The sequence below is a fragment of the Marmota flaviventris genome, chromosome 18 (genome assembly GCF_047511675.1).
Source record: "Marmota flaviventris isolate mMarFla1 chromosome 18, mMarFla1.hap1, whole genome shotgun sequence".
Classification (NCBI taxonomy): domain Eukaryota; kingdom Metazoa; phylum Chordata; class Mammalia; order Rodentia; family Sciuridae; genus Marmota; species Marmota flaviventris.
In genome coordinates, this window is record NC_092515.1 from 17879239 (window position 1) to 17896412 (window position 17174).

At 37.9% G+C, this 17174-nt stretch overlaps 1 protein-coding gene across 5 annotated transcripts; it reads right to left on the reverse strand.

Moving 5' to 3' along the window:
• Window positions 1–480: 480 nt before the first annotated feature.
• Window positions 481–14682, reverse strand: Znf30 (zinc finger protein 30). 5 transcript variants are annotated; one of them, XM_071605173.1, is made up of 5 exons: window positions 14548–14682; window positions 12160–12209; window positions 9344–9476; window positions 8250–8348; window positions 481–3928 (listed from the first exon to the last, which is right to left on the reverse strand). In XM_071605173.1, exons 2-5 carry the CDS (start codon window positions 12166–12168, stop codon window positions 1554–1556), a joined length of 2616 nt encoding a protein of 871 aa, XP_071461274.1. In that variant the 5' UTR covers window positions 12169–12209; window positions 14548–14682; the 3' UTR covers window positions 481–1553. The 5 variants fall into 5 exon arrangements, with proteins under 5 accessions (XP_071461274.1, XP_071461270.1, XP_071461269.1 ...); XM_071605169.1 differs by having other exon boundaries at window positions 8250–8345; window positions 9344–9494; XM_071605168.1 differs by having other exon boundaries at window positions 9344–9494.
• Window positions 14683–17174: the final 2492 nt, after the last annotated feature.

A 17174-nucleotide genomic window follows, 5' to 3' on the forward strand; every position in this document is an offset into this window, starting at 1 on the left:
ACACATTGAACAGTGGATCTTTCAAGAATTGTAACTCACCTTATGAAATGATCTCTACATGAATCACCTCTCCTGTTCTTTCTTTCTGTTTTATCTGGAAAGATTTATCTAAAATGGATGAGTGGATACAGAGGCATTTATCGATTAATTATATCTTTAGGGGTTAACTCTCAAATTTTCACTTGATTTATTTAAAAAAATCAAAAGAACAGGTTCAGTGGCACATGCCTATAATCCCAGTGGCTCAGGAGGCTGAGGCAGGAGGATTGAAAATTCTAAGCAACTTCAGCAAGTTATCAAGGCTCCAAGCAACTTAGCCAGACCCTGTCCCAAAATAAAAAATAAAAGGGCAGTAGATGTGGCTCAGTGGAGGGCGGTGGATGTGGCTCAGTGGTTAAGCTTCCCTGAGTTCAATCCCAGGTACAAAAAAAAAAAAAAAACCCACCCAACCAACCAAACAAAACTATTATTGAGAACAGGTTTTTACAAGAACATAGACTTTATTATCAACACTTTAAAACAATGCCTTGAGGTGATGAGTATGAGTATATTATCAACAGGCCTGTGGAATGATGATGATAGTTAACATGTTGCTAAAGGCTTTCACTGTATTACATGAAATAGTTTTTAAAAACCAAGATGAATTACCTAAAGTTCAACAATGGCTTCAGAGTTACAGGGAGGTTTTATTTACATATTCTTATTCATTCAGTTATATTAGAATACAGCACACAAAATTTCAGAATATCCAAGCTGTGAGAACTAAGTATTAATGTTTCCCACCTTTCCTCAATTGTCCACCAATTCTGATACTGTAAACACAAGAAAGACAAATGGAAGCTTTCCTATTTTCTGAATTACATTATGAATTCTCTAAAACAGAGGGTCCCTGACTTAATGATGGTTTGACTTAACAATCTTTTGACTTTTGGATTATGTGAAAGTGATATGTATTCATTAGAAACTGTACTTCAAATTTTGATTTTTTTCAATAAATTACTGATATATTCAACATTTTATTATGACATAGGCTTTGTGTTAGATGACTTGCCTACAAATTAATGTAATTGTTCTGAAAAAGGTTAAAGTATGTTTGGCTAAACGATGGTGTTTGGTAGATTAGTTATACTACATTAAATGTGTTTTCTATCTGTTTATTGGGACATAATCTCTTTGCAAGTCAAGGAGCATCTGTTAAGAAAGATGAGAATATTTTCAAAAGGTCTACCAACATTCTTTACTTCAAAAGTTTCTTACCAGTATACTGAACAATGATTGAACCATATATAAAAAAGACTTCCGATGGGTGTAGTAGCATACACCTGTAATCCCAGCAGCTCAGGAGGCTGAGGTAGGAGGATTGTGAGTTCAAAGCCAGCCTCAGCAACATCAAGGTGCTTAGCAATTCAGTGAGACCCTATCTCTAAGTAAAATGCAAAATAGGGCTGGGGATGTAGCTCAGTGGTGGAGGGTCCCTGAGTTCAATTCCCAGTACCAAAAAAAAAAAGAAGAAAAGGAAAGAAAGAAAAAAGATTCCCATATTTCTGAAATTCTTAGGATTGTACATCCATATGCTTTCTCTGATGTGCTTTAAGGGCTGAACTATGCCTAAAGGCCTTCCCACATTTTTTACATTGAAAGGGCTTCTCACCAGTATGTATCCTGTGATGTTCAGTAAGAAATGAATTCAGTCTAAAGGCCTTTCCACACTCCTTACATTCAAAGGGTTTCTCACCAGTATGAACACTCTGATGTCGAGTAAGGTGTCCATACACAGCAAAGGCCTTTCCACATTCTCTGCATCCATAGGGTTTTTCACCAGTATGAATTCTCTTATGTTTAACAAGGGATGAGCTAGTAGCAAAGGCCTTTCCACATTCTTTACATTCATAAGGTTTTTCACCAGTATGAATTCGCTGATGTTGAACAAGGTATGAAAAGGTACTAAAGGCCTTCCCACATTCCTTACACTCATAGGGCTTCTCACCAGTATGAGTTCTCTCATGTTGTATGAGGTACGAGGCCCGACTAAAAGTCTTTCCACATTCCTTACATTCATAGGGCTTCATATCAATATGAATTTTCTGATGCTGTGTAAGATGTACATGCACTCTAAAGGCCTTGCCACATTCCTTACATTCATAGGGTTTCTCGCCAGTATGAACCCTTTGATGTACAGTAAGTTGATGGTGACTAATCAAGACCTTGCCACATTCATTACATTTAAAGGGTTTTTCAACAGCATGAATTCTCTGATGCTGAACAAGGTATGAGCCAGTACTATAGGCCTTGCCACATTCCTTACACTCATAGGGTTTCTCACCAGTATGAATTCTTTGATGTTGAACAAGATATGAGGCACGACTAAAGGCTTTCCCACATTCCTTACACTCATAGGGCTTTATCCCTGCATGAAATCGCTGATGTGCATTAAGAAAAGAGCTAAGCCTAAAGGCCTTCCCACATTCCTTACATTCAAAGGGTTTCTCACCAGTATGAACACTCTGATGTCCAACAAGTTGAGCATAAGCAGTAAAGGTTTTCCCACATCTGTTACATTCATAGGGTTTCTCACCAGTATGAATTCTTTGATGTTTAATGAGGTATGAGCTAGAACTAAATGCCTTCCCACATTCCTTACACTCATAGGGCTTCTCACCAGTATGAAGTCTTTCATGTTGAATAAGATATGAGGCACGACTAAAGGCTTTCCCACATTCCTTACACTCATAGGGCTTTACTGCTGCATGAATTCGCTGATGTGCATTAAGAAAAGAACTAAGCCTAAAGGCCTTTCCACACTCCTTACATTCAAAGGGTTTCTCACCAGTATGAGTACTTTGATGTCGAGTAAGTTGTCCATACACAGTAAAGGCCTTTCCACATTCCTTACATTCATAGGGTTTTTCACCAGTATGAATTCGCTGATGCTGAACAAGGGATGAGCTAGTAGCAAAGGCCTTCCCACATTCTTTACATTCATAAGGTTTTTCACCAGTATGAATTCGCTGATGTTGAACAAGGTATGAAAAGGTAGTAAAGGCCTTCCCACATTCCTTACACTCATAGGGCTTCTCACCAGTATGAAGTCTTTCATGTTGAATAAGATATGAGGCAAGACTAAAGGTTTTCCCACATTCCTTACACTTATAGGGTTTTACGGCTGCATGAATTCGCTGATGTGCATTAAGAAAAGAATTAAGCCTAAAGGCCTTTCCACACTCCTTACATACGAAAGGTTTTTCACCAGTGTGAATATTCTGATGCCTAATAAGTTTTCCATATGCTGTAAAAACTTTCCCACATTTCTCACATTCATAGGGTTTCTCACCATTATGGATTCTTTGATGTTGAACAAGATATGAGCCACTGTAAAAAGCCTTTCCACATGCCCTACATTCATGTGGTTTCTTACCAATATGGATACGCTGATGTACAATAAATTGATGGCTACTGTTAAAAGTCCTTCCGCATTCCTTACATTCATGAGGTTTCTCAGCAGTGTGAATTCTCCCATGTTTAACAAAGGCTGATTCCCTAGTGAAAGTCTTCCCACATTCCTTACATTCATAGGGTTTCTCAACAATGTGAGTTTTTTGATGTTGAATAAGGTATGAAAAAGGACTAAAGCTCTTCTCATATTCCTTACGTTCATAGGATTTCTCACCAACGTGCAATCTCTGATGCATAGTGAGTTGATGTCCACTACTAAAGCTCTTCCCACATTCTTTACATTTGTAGGGGTTTTCACTACAATGTATTTTCTTGTGTGGAACAGGCTTTGAGCCTTGACAGAAAGTCTTCCCATATTCTTGACATTCACATGGTTGCTCTCTACTAAGAACTCTTTGATGTAGAGCAAAAGATGTACATTTTTCATAAGGGGGAATTTCTTCAAGGCTGACTATTTCCTTCTCCAACTGCAAATCTGAAAGAAATTTTAAAAAACCAAAAAGTTTCTTTTTCCAAATAAGAAAAAATAATTTCTATGAAAGAGAAAATAAAAATTGAAAAAATAAACTAGAAATAAACAGCTTAAAAAAATTAAAAAGCTTAGATAATAATTACTATAAAATTCAAAAAGAAAAAAATGCAGAGTTAATGGGAGTTCATAGTAAGATTAGTGATTAGTGAAATGTTTCATTTCTGATATTTAGGTATAGATCAAAATCTTCAAAGGGCTTGTTAAAAAAACAAAACTAAACTAAACTAATGTTCAAGCACTATCTAGAGCCCTGAATCAGGATATACAGAGAAGTTCTTGGGCATTGATATTTTTAACATTTCTAACAAATGTTTCTGACACAGATGAAACTTTTATAACCCATATTTCATCCTCTCATAGTTTCTTTCTACATTTAGATTAAACCCATATGCCTTTTTATAAATAATGCAGTCCCTGTTTACATGTCAGGCCTCCTATGAAGCCACAGCTCCCTTTGTTCCCTATTTACTTCACTTCCCCCTTTCAGCACCTAGAATGTGACACAAATTTTCTCATCTTTTGGTTCTATGAGCAGGTAGCACCATCTCCCCAAAATTCTTTGGCATGTGTTGTTTGCCGACTGGATCTTTCTCATCCTACATAAGTAAAATGTCACTTTACCAGGAATACTAAAAAACTGCTGGCCTTGTCTAAGGATGTCCATGTCTTTCTTTTTTTATCCAAAACGTCATTTCTTGACTTCCTACTAGTTTCTGATTCTACACTTAAGATTTTTCTGTTATGATTTTAATTTATTTTTCCCAAACACCTCTGTAGTAAAGAATATTTTGGTCCTCATGATCTTTGTCTGCTCATCATGCCCATGAATATATTGTGCCACCTGGTAAAAGGTCTATAAATAAGGCTACTAATAGGTTGATTTAAGGATACTTAAACTCTTAACATTTGTTAGAGTTTTCTCCTGGCTGAGGACAACAGAGGCTCAGAGAGATTCAGCAGAAGGGGAAGTAAGAAATATTTAAAGTGTAAAAAGGAGAAGCCTTACTAGCTCTTGGCTTAAATAAAGGTGGAAGGGGCCACAAGGAAATAAATTCTGCCAACAACCAGTGAGCCTGGAAGAGACCCCTGAGTACCAAATGATAGCAGCTATGACTGATACCTTGATTTAGCCAATCTGTGCTGACTTCTGACTTGTAAAACTATATGATAATATATGAATTTAATGTTAAGCTAGTGCATTTGTGGTAATTTGTTGTGAAGCAACAGATAACTAGTAATACATTCCTCAATTCAGGCCCAACACATCTTTCATTCAGGACTGAACTATAAGCACACAGTAGTAATTAGCTGATTGCAAACAAATCTCTGAACAAAAGAAATGAAATTAGAGCAAAATTAAGAGATAGTATTATATTAATAGTTCAATGATAATCCATTAATATGAATCAGGAAATCCTTGATGGAACAGATAAATTTCCAGAATGAGGCAGAAGTACAAAGTGAGACTCAGTCATCTTATACTAAAAAGGAAGAATAATTTCTAAGATTGATGGGTTTCCAAACTCATCAAATTATATTAAATATGTACAGCTTTTTTCGTATGCCAATCATATCTAAATAAAGTAGTATAAAAATTGAGTTTCATGAGTTTGTCCAAAAAAAAAAAAAAAAAAGATGACTTAATTTGGAGCTCTGGTAAAAACAATAACAAATCTAATGACAAAAATAATATGCAAATAATTATTTTGAATTATAAAATCAATGACAATGAAAAATGAATACATATGATACAAAGACCGATCCATATTCTGAGCTTCCCTGAATGTAGATCTCTTCTAAATTACATGTCTCTTGTGAGGACCCTGGAGACTATACCTATGGCATTGTTACAGATACTAAATTCTGTGAAATATATCTTCTTTAAGTCATGGCAACTCCCAAACCTGCCTGATGTGTACCTCACTTCTTTGCACCTTACTTTTTGGATGACTGTGAGTGTATCCTGCATGAAACACTCCGAGGATTCATATTAAGAGGAACAGTTGATGCTGCTGTGTTGGCAAGCTGGAGTTCCTCTTGTGTGATCTAAAAGAATGAGCCAAAACACCAAAGACCACCTTAGTCTTAATTGAGCCTAAGATGATCCTTTGGTGGGTACTGCCAGTGGAACATCACGTGTGGGGACTGGGGATGTGGGAGTTTAGGGAGAATAATATACTTATTCTTAGTATTTAAGGATAAAGTGTTACAATCTGTGAAGCTTACTTAAATAATATAGCTAAAGTTTTATACATATAAGGTATACAGCAAAGTGGTAAGCACTGTAAATCTAGATGAAGATTTTAAGGATGGGCATTGTATTATTCTTTCACCTTTTTATGTAGTTTTTAATTTAGTTGGCAAAATGCTAAAACAAACCAAAATCCTACACCTTTAAGAATAGTATAATATTCCCATATGTTAGGAGATACAAATATGATATGTAACTAAAACAAAATATGCTCAAAGCAATATAAGTAGTCTGCTAAGATACAAGGTATGTTGGATTGAATACTTTCCCCCCAGAACTTCAGAACATGATTTTACCTGTTTCATCTTTTCTGAACCAAAAGCCTCACAAGAATTATTATACTCTCAGGGGTTCTGGCCCTCCAGATCACCTCATCCAGTACTATGGCCTTAAATACTAGCCATATGCCAATAAATCCTTCTTTTTTTTTTTTTTTTGTACATGAGCCTAAATGTTCCCTGAATTCTGGAACTGCATATTCAACAGCCTACTCAGCATCTCTCACTGGATGATTAATAATCATCTCAAAATTAACATAGGTAAAGCAGGTATCTTTAGATCTACCTTCTCATTATCATCTCAGGCAACTGTTACCCTTTCAGCTTCTTAAGCCAGAACCTGTTGTTTTCCATCTTTGCCTCCATATCATATCATGAAAACTATACCTTCTCGCCATTTTGGAACCATTCATGTTCTAAACCAAATACTATCACCCACAGTTTCTACTACTCTTGTCCCCATTCAGACTACCCTCTACAAACATCCACAGCAATTATCTAAAATAGAAGTTAGAATTGAGGTGGAAGTACTAGGACTGTTTTTTAATTTAACCAAATAACTTCCATAAAACAAAGCAAACAATAGAGCAAAACTACAAAAAAAGCTATACACAACATATACCCCCAAACTACGGGGAAAGGTACTCTTAAAAACTCTTTATTAGTGGGAGGATGCAAGATAATACAGCTGAGGTTTATGTGGTCTACATATTTGTGCAGGGAAAAGAAAAGAGAGCAGTGTGAAATTACTTGACAAACCCAAGAACCCAAAAACCCCAATAGGTAATCAACAAAATGTTTAGTAGGCTAATTTGAGAAGAACGTGTGAAAGTGGGAGATATGGGATACCTAGAAAAGTTTGAAGTGGCTAAATGGTTAATTAGGGAGGGAGGAAAAGGGTTTATAATTAGACAGAGGCATGTGAAAGACTTAAACAACAGTAGGAAAATTTTATTTCCTCATCTGGAGAGGGATATATGAAAAATCTTTGTATAATTTTTTAACTTTTCTGGAAGGCTAACATTATTTTTTTATAAATGTTTAATCTTCTGAACCATTATAATAACTCATCAAGCTGTATATTTTAATGTGTTTTTCTAGTATCTATTTCATATATCACAGAAATTTTTAAAATTTAAAAATTAGATAAACATAAATTAGATCATAGCCACTAGTCACTTTTAGAGAAATAATTCAAATACTTGACAATTAATAAAAAAACTATATAGAACCTGGCTCCTCCTCTAGCTTCCTTTTTTCTTCTTATTCTTCCCTATTAATCTGCTATCACTTATTGCTCCTGACAGAGCTCATTCCTACCTCAAGGTATTTGTTCACCCTACTTAAGATGTTCTACATAGTCAAATGGCTTGAGCCCTTACTTCTCGTTCTTGGGCCTGATCCAATATTACTACCTCAGGATATATAAATAAATCTAAATGTAAAAGACAAGCTAGATGCAAATTCAAAATACAGATGAAAAATTATACTAGGAAAGAATGTAAACCCCAAATAAAATGAGAGAGAAATAAGAGAAGGCAAATAAGGGTTAAAATGGGTAAACATGAGGCTCCTTTGGAAAGTTTGGTGAGATATCTATTTCTTCCCCAAGTCTCAGGCCTTTTCCACACAGGTCTTTGAAGGAAAACTTCCAACCACCCTAGGGATATGCCTCCTCCCTGACCACCTGGGCTGTTTCCAGCAGTGATGGTTTCCACACCTGACTCACTCTTACCTGCACATCGTCTTCTTTTATCTTTCCTCCCTGTCTCCCATGGATCCTTCCATTGTTCCAATAAGGTAATCACATGTGGTTTAGAAAGAGAATGCCCTGCTTATAAATAAGCATGCCAAATAATAAAGCAAAGAAAAATATTAATTCAAAAATACCTTGAGCTTTGGTTAATTTTTAATAAAGGCTAAAACAATTTTGATAAATACTTCAAAAAAGGGAAAAGGAGTTCAAGTAACCAGACAGGCAGGGAAATGGTTTTATTTTAAATGAAATCTATGTATCTATCTACATACCTACTTATCTACATATTTATCTTCTGTGTCTTTAACAGAAAGTATGACTATGCAACTGAGAACACAGAGTGCAGAAACAAAGTGCCTGGGTTCAATTTTACTTTTGCTACTTATCAGCCATGTGATCTTATTAAGTAGCATGTAATTTACTTAAAGAGCACTGTCATTTAAAATGACTGTAAAAATAGTACCTGTCTTAAAGGTGATCCTAAGGATAAAAATCAGTTAATATAAGTATCTATTAAAGATTCGACAATAGTGACTCATACATGGTAAGCACAGCATAAACTATTCACATTACAATGGTCATTTTGCTGAGGAAAAAAAAAAAGTTTCCTGAGTCATTTCCATCTATAAGATAGTCATTTAATCTTAAATACAAAGTTGAGGAGATATTCATTTTATCTATACAATCAGATTAATTATGTTCTAAGAAATAAAATAAGGTAAATTGTTTTAAATGATTCCTGTTTATACAATCCACCATTTGTACAGGCTCTTCAGATATTTGAAAAATATCAGGACTCTTTGTCTAGCTGTTCTGCCTATATATGGGTCAGACTTTAATAGAGTATTTATTTATAGCAATTTTGAGCATAAACACAATAGGTAACCTGGCCTCTCTGTCAGTGTTTATACCATAATGGAATTCTAATCTTGTTTCATCCTTTCTAGCCTAACAAAGCTAGACTCTTTGGGATCATGGAGAATCAATTGTGTTCACTTAAGACAGCCCTAAAATTTATAATGGACAAAGTTTCAGGGAATACATTTTAAGTTATTTGAGAGAGGTAAACTTACCCAGTGAGACTAAATTCCTATAGTTCTCCAACATCACATCTCTGTACAAGTCTCTCTGAGAAGAATCTAGACTTTGCCACTCTTGCTGAGAGAAAGCAATGGCCACATCCCTGAATGTCACTGATTCCTGAAACTGCAAACTCATATAAATCTGGTGAAATTAAAGAAGTTATTTCTCAGATTCAGTGTTGTAAGAGAACAATAATATAGCAATCGAGTGATCTGGAAGCGTATGATATGGGAATTGTATGGGAAGCAAAGTATCAGTATATTGTAGAAGAATCTTATTGCTACAGACAAAATTTTCTATATGTTGTAGATACTTCAATTCTCTAGACCTACAGGGAAATGAATAAAATAATACAATTTCCCCTGTCATATGATATAGCACAACAAAGACACTGCTTGCTAGGTACCAACTAATAGAATCTCAAGAACTATTAGTCTCTACCTTTAAGAGAAAAAAACTATGTTTTTTTTTTCTTTCAAGTAAATTTCTATTTAAAAAGTAGGCATTACAAAATTTGTTAATTCTTTACGCTTCAAGATCATTCTGTCAAATCAAAAGTACTTTTCCTTCTGTTGAAATAAAAATTTTCCATGAGGACATAAAAGACAACTCATCTATAGATAAGAGTTGTTGAGAGCCACAGCCAAAGGGGCCATGCTTACAGTGAAGGGTGCTTGAGGACCATAGGTTGTTACAGCCTCTTTTAGCTGCTTCACTGTTTTGAAATTTAAAGCATGGTGAATTCGCTGCCCTCCTGCCTGCTCAAATACAGGGCATGTTAATATTTGAGATCCTGTCTCAGGATTCCAACTATCAACTGCGGGGATTGGGAGCCTCCCAGCATATGGAGGTGGCGCTGTTGGTTGGACATTTAAGCCCTCTGGTGATAGAAAGGTGTTAGTAGCAGTCTCCTGTTGTAACTTTTCCCCTGATGGCTTTTTCTGCTCTAAACTTTCTTCCTCTGTCTGACTAGCTCAAGAGACCTTCTCTTTTACTTGAATCTTTTCCTCTGTCTGACTAACTTGAAAGACCTTCTCTTTTACTTGAATCAATATGTCTTCTCCTTCCTCTACCATTGTCTGAACTGAAGGCTTTGGACTAAGCAAACAAGATACGAACGTCCACAATGGCAATGTGCCAACTGGCAGAGTCCCTGGGCTTTTCTTTTCTATTTTTTTTAAATCTTCACCATGATGGTTCCATTGTGATATATTTAACAACTCCTCCTTAAAAAGCCATGGGCTACATTTTTGTATTGTATCAACGAATGCCCTGACTGCTCTTGATTTTACTGGGATGCCTCCTTCCTCTAACAATTTACTTAACACTCTTTCAGTTTGTTTTTTACTAATTTCTGATCCCATATTTCTACTATAATACAACCCAACAAGATGACGCCAAACAAAGCTGAGACAGAATGAAACAAAAATGGAACAACACAAAATCATTATAATAGCCTTTCTATCCTCCTGAAATGTCCATCCGTCCTTTCTCCCTATCTGTTCCTCAGACGCAAATAGTTTTTCCTCAGATGTGAGCGGTTTTTCTTCAGTCTCACTCATCTCCAGGGACAGGCAACTTAAAACAAAAGCGAAATAAAACAAAAGAAGAATTTTAAAATGGCTACCCATCCTCTCGCCCTGCCCTCAGGGGAGAGCAGTTTACCTTATCACTTACCCTCAGTCGTTCCCCGTACGGGTCACCAAATGCCACAGTCTGGCTGGGCACAATTCAGGAGCCACTTGTCAAAAGAAACGAACTTTATTTTTAGAACACACACACCACACCACACAGCTCCTCAGGAAAACCTTCAGAGCCCAACTGCCACCACCAGCTTCCCACAAGCCTCTCCACCTCCCCCACTCCTCCTGCTCTTGAGGCTGATTGGCTGGGTTGCATGGGCGGAGCCAAAAAAAGTCCCCCAGTGATTACTCCATGGTCTGAAAGGGCGGGGAAACAGCCCAATGAGCATCACGGCAGAGGAGCCAATCAGTTGGCAGCTAGAAGTTTGCTGGGGCCACTGTGAGCCAATCATCAGCTGGCAGCTGGAAGTTTGCTGGGGCCCCTTGGGCTGTGGCTCTCAACAAAGAGTTAGCAAATTATTTCATATTTATAAATGTAGACTGGACTGTCTCGGGTTTCCCCAATCTGTAATCTATTAACCTACTACTTAGGAAAATATACTTGTATTGTTATACAGGATTCCTCGCTTGACACTTTTTGCTGTTCTTGAATCAGTGGATTATTATGAAGATGACTCAGAATCAGATGTATGCTACCATTACACAATACTAACCTAGCATCACCCTCAACATCCCCTGGCAAAACCATATGAATGTTTTCATGTCAAAGTGAAGTTCCCTGTCAACCTTAAGAGCATGTGATCTCATCATACTAAGATTGAGATCAATCAATACAAAAATTCCAATTTATCAGGATTCAGGGAAACTATGAATCTTTGGATATGTGAACTAGTAAAGCCAACAGCTCTAACTCACCAAACCAAAGACAGAGTAAGCTCAATAATTCTCTCATGGATTTCACTCCTTCATTATTTTATCATAGCCCTTCCACAAAGACTTATCACATAGTTCCTGCACAGTTATTTGTTCAATGAATTCATGAACACTGATTAGAAGAACAGAGGACGTTGTAAGGAGGAAACAGTTATTTGGCATCATTCTTTCAATGAAGAATCAATAAGCAATTAGATGGTGTTCTCTTAGGCAGAACAATTCAGCTTAATTAGTGAAAATGGCTATGTAATCTAAAAATCCCATTATTTTAAAAATAAATACTAACTTACCTGGGTCATGCTTTTTGAAATATGGGGTTCCTCTTCAGAGAAACTCAGAGCTGAAAGAAGAAAAGGAGGCTTTAGTATTCCCAATGACGTAAATTGATAAACTTTTTTTGTCTCTTCATTTTAGCTTCCAAACCATGCCACAACTACCATTAAGCAAAATTTTGAGGAAAAACAAGAGGATTCAAACTCCAGCAAATAAAGCTATTCCCCTGGATGCAGAGTTGTGATGAAGGCAGAATCTAATTTCATCACATGATTTTACCTAACCATTTACATTACACTGAACTTATACAAGATCATTATCAGATATTAAAGTATTTGCACATCAATGGTTCAAAGTATTTTTATGATGCATAGTATCTTTGTTAATAGAATAAAATCACAATGTTTCTCCCCAGAAAAATATGTGTGTGTGTCTGTTTATTTTCTACATACAATTCCACATGCATTTACAGGTGGGTTGTGATCACCTGGAAGGCTCTTAAATAATGTCAAATATATCATTTTAAGAATTTCTTTTTTTTAGCCAATTGAGTTTATTTCTGTTGCTACTGAATTCTGAAGGAGAATAATCCAGAATTACTAACTAATAAACAGTTAATATTTCCTGAACATGTATAATGTTCCAGGCACTGTTTTAATGGACTTTACACATACTAAAACATCTTATCCTGCTGGATGAGGTGGTACATGCCTGTAATCCCAGCAGCCCCAGAGGCTGGGGCAGGAGGGTCACAGGTTCAAAGACAGCCTCAGTAATTTAGTGAGGCCCCAAGCAACTCAGCAAGATCCTGTTTCTAAATAAAATACTAAAAAGGGCTGGGCATATGGCTCAGTGGTTAAGCAACCCTGAGTTCAATCCCTGGCATTGCCCCCCCCCCCAAAAAAAAAACATTCTTATCCTTATATCCTTATGAAGCAGAAACTATTATCAATCCTATTTTAGAGATGTAAACAAGAATGCATAAACAGATTGTTCAAACTCAAACATCTAGTAAGTGGCAGAACCAAGATTCAAAATCAGATATTGAAAATTCAAAACTCATACTCTTCAACAGCACACCACACTGCATCTTAAGGCCTAATGATTCTGAAATAGACTCTGCAGTCAAAACTCAAAGAAGACCTAATAAGTTTCTCAGGACACAGAGCAACCTATATATGCTCCAATCTACAATCACATTGCCACTTCTAGAAGCTTCACCCAGAATACGACTTTGTCATATTTACTAAAATCATTAAACTGATTTCTACTTCGCTAAGCTTTGATAATGATGCCTCAGGCAAAAATGTTACCTAGCATGCCATGCAACATAGATACTAAGTGTCCTCCTTACCAAATCAGAATCTAAAAAGTAGTTCTAAAAGCCAACTTCAGAGTTGTATTTCTCCACCAAACCATCACAATGCTTAGAAAGAGAGCACAGAAGAGGATCTGAATGATTTGTTCAAAGGGAACAAGAAATTAACGAAAAGATAGAGAATGAGCAGTCACAGGGAACGGAGGCACAATCTCCCAGGACCTCATTCACAAGATCTAGAGAGGTCACAATTCCGGAGAATATTTCAGGCAAAAGAAAGTAAATATTCTCATATTCCGAAAACAATAATTTATGTACAAAAGAGAAACACAAATTTTCCTAAATCTTAAATCTTACTTAGGCAGCAGTTATTTCTTTGCGTTAGGGTCTGTCTCTTAAAGAATGACAGAATTGGAAAAAGAGACCATGGAGACAAAAGGCCTTTTGGGGACTCAGAAAACCCTCTCCAGGCCAAACTCAAACCTTCCTCACACATATAACCGGATGGAAGTGAATGGGAGGCAGTACCTGTCGTCAGTGCCCCGGGAATGCCGCGTTTCTCAAACTGTAACTGGCACCCGCAGACCCCCCATCTGGGAGGAGGGAGATTTCCCAACCAATCTTCTCGGTCCCCCCGACCCCCCCGAAAACACTTCAAGCTCTAAAATTTCCATCTTCAGACCAGTTCCCAGCCTTCCTGCTGGGAAACTTCTTTCAAGAACTGAGCTCGCTTGGGGGCCACCTGTTTGGGACAGACCCTGTCGCTGTTTGGAAACGGGTGCAGAAGGCAACGGGAGCCCAGAACACCGGTCACCGCGGCGCACCCCGCCGCGGAGAGAAGCCAGCTTCACAGGTCACGCACCCAGTCTTCCTGGGGACACAGGGTCCCTGTCACAGGCGCGGACGTTCCCAATTCCGCCCCTCCCCCCAGCTCCCGCGCACACACACAGGCTTCGGATCCGGTCTGGACGAGCTCTGTCGCCGTCCTGCGTGTCCCGTCCACTCCACGCTCAGCCCGCGGCCGCGGACTCAGTCTCCCACCCCCACAGCTCCCCACACTCTTTTCCTTCACAGAAGTCCAACTTACCCCGTGAGCTCGCCCAAGTCTGCAAGCCCTCGGCCTGAGGCCGGGCGCTGATTTTATTTTCCTCACAGAAATCCAAAGGTCGCTGCCAGGTTAAAAATCACAACATCCTGGATAGTCAGAGCGCAAGGCGAAGTTGCCCCGGTGGCCTCTGGGAAGTGTAGTTCCAGGCTAAATTGGTTGGATCGCAGTGGCCTATGGGACATGTAGTCCGCAGCCGGAAAACCGGAAACGTGCGAGGCCACCCGCCCACTCTGTGCCCCGGAGGTTTGTGGGAGTTCCTGTAGGTGCTGGGGCGCAGGCGCAAGCGTTCATTTTGGTTAACCCGTGGTGACTGTACCCGCCTCAGAGGTGCTGTGTGGGTTTGAGGGGTCGGTGGTCATCGCCCAGAAGAGAGGGGTGTCTGGGCGCGCCAGGAGTTCTAGATTTCTCGGCGTCTGTGACCCGAAGTCGATGCCCAGCTTTCCAGACAGCCAACACCAGAAGAAATAAACAACAGCACCAACAACAAAAACCCACAATGTGTACTAAAATGGTTTATTATCTCAAACCTATGAAAAATAGGTGTTTGAAATGATTTTTTCTTTATGGATCTACTTTTCTGTTACAGGAATGCTATTATTTTAATAAAACCTTAATAGGACTAATTTAGAGTGGTGATTAGTACGACTAACTGATTACACCTGTGTGTGAGGACAATATTTCCACTGGTACAGCAATTTAACTTTGTATTAGACAAATTCTGTAGGCTATATTACTGTGTATTCTTAAGAGGCATAAATGTAAGCTCTTTTAAAAGGAGAATGTAAATATGAAATGACTTAAGACATGTTTCTGTCCTGTATATATTAGGATATTTTTACTCTTTTGGCTGCCTTTTCCAATAATAACACTTCTGCATCTAGCCTTTATGGCATTCTTCTTGTGTAGTTGTAAAACTTAGTACAGAAAAACGTAAAAATCACTTTGACTTGCAGTTCCGCTCGAGCCAAGCCTACATGACATTGATTTTTGTTGTCGATCCATAGGATGACATTGACTTAAATATCCTTTCAACAAAAGCATTTGAGTGTGGAATAATTAGGATTTTACTTCCTAGCAACAGCAGTATTGTAGCTAAAAAATTCCATCCAAATGAGAATGATTACAGTGTCAGTACTATCCTAACCCAGAAATCACCAAAAGAAAATTCTATGTAACTATTATTTTAATGACAGATGGAAGAATACATACAATTGACTTAGGTAAATTCAACAGCATGGTGCACAATAGGAAGGACAGATTTTCATACTGGGCATGACAGACAACAGCATGAAAGAGGTGTTGGAGATGGGGATTTTGCAAGTCCAGGATGAATCAGAGAAATACTTCTAAATCTAAATTTAAAAAGATTGATGTTGGGCTGGGGATGTGGCTCAAGCGGTAGCGCGCTCGCTTGGCATGCGTGCGGCCCAAGGTTCGATCCTCAGCACCACATACAAACAATGATGTTGTGTCCGCCAAAAACTGAAAAATAAATATTAAAATTCTCTCTCTCTCTCTCTCTCTCTCTCTCTCTCTCTCTCTCTCTCTCTCTCTCTTTAAAAAAAATTCTCTCTCTCTCTCTCTTTAAAAAAAAAGATTGATGTTTGTCAAAAGTGAATAGCTAAATTATCTTGGACATAATCACATGAACAAACGTGTTTTATCATTCCTTTGTTTATGAAACTGAGTAAAGTTACATTTCCTGATCCAGAGATTGTAACAAAAATAACTTGTGGTTGAACAAAATGAGACATTTTGATACTACCTATGTTTACCCCTTACAGTGCAAAGATGATTATATCAGATCTTACCTATCATAGTGTGATGTATGGGATCATGAAAACACTAATAAAAATATTTCCTGTGCTTCTTGTTACTTTGATTTGAAAAATGGAGTTTCAAATGTACTTATTTCTATGAAGATTATAAATGAACCATATAAAACTGAAATAAAAGATTGTTAATATCCAAAAACAAAACTTTAATCATTTATCTGTATCTTCAGTAAGCAAAGAAGGTGTAAATTTTGGCAAAAATTCATCCAGTTCATAAATTTCTTACTAAATAAAATGAAGAGCTCTATTTGCTAATTGTTCTGCACAACAAAAACACAGAATGACTACAAGTGATGTTGCCAGGTTTCTATTCCCAACTAAAAGGCTCAGGGGTCACTCCAGGTAAACTGGGCTGACTGGGCTGCACAAAATAACCACACAAGAGACACAAATACCTTTTTCTTTGGGGTCACTGTGACGGCTCCTCTGACCTTAAGGGTCCACAGAAAGAGAGAGAGCATGCGCTGACCCCTTTTATTGAGGAGAAGCTGTTCAAATGAGGCAAGGGGTCAGGTTTCAGGGGGCTGAGTCTATCTTCATGATGTCCACTGTCAGCAGGTTGACTGACACCTGGGTAGGCCACATCCAAGGGCACAGTAAGTGAAGGGGACACACACAAGTCACTTCCATGGAACATTCTATCCTAAACAGGGCAAGAGGTTATATTACAAAGGAACAAGTGAACATAGCTCCACCCATGGGGCTGTAGGATGCCTGATGCCACATCGCCCAGCAGGGAAGTTAACTCAGTCACATGCGAGGTTGGTCTCC

Excerpts from the sequence above, each read along its gene's own strand:
- Znf30 (XM_071605168.1), bottom strand. Across the intron at positions 8,349-9,343 it reads TAGGAATTTAGTCTCACTGG|CAGGGCATTCTCTTTCTAAA; the intron begins GTAAGTTTACCT and ends CTTATTTATAAG. Across the intron at positions 3,929-8,249 it reads TAAAAGAAGACGATGTGCAG|ATTTGCAGTTGGAGAAGGAA; the intron begins GTAAGAGTGAGT and ends AATTTCTTTCAG.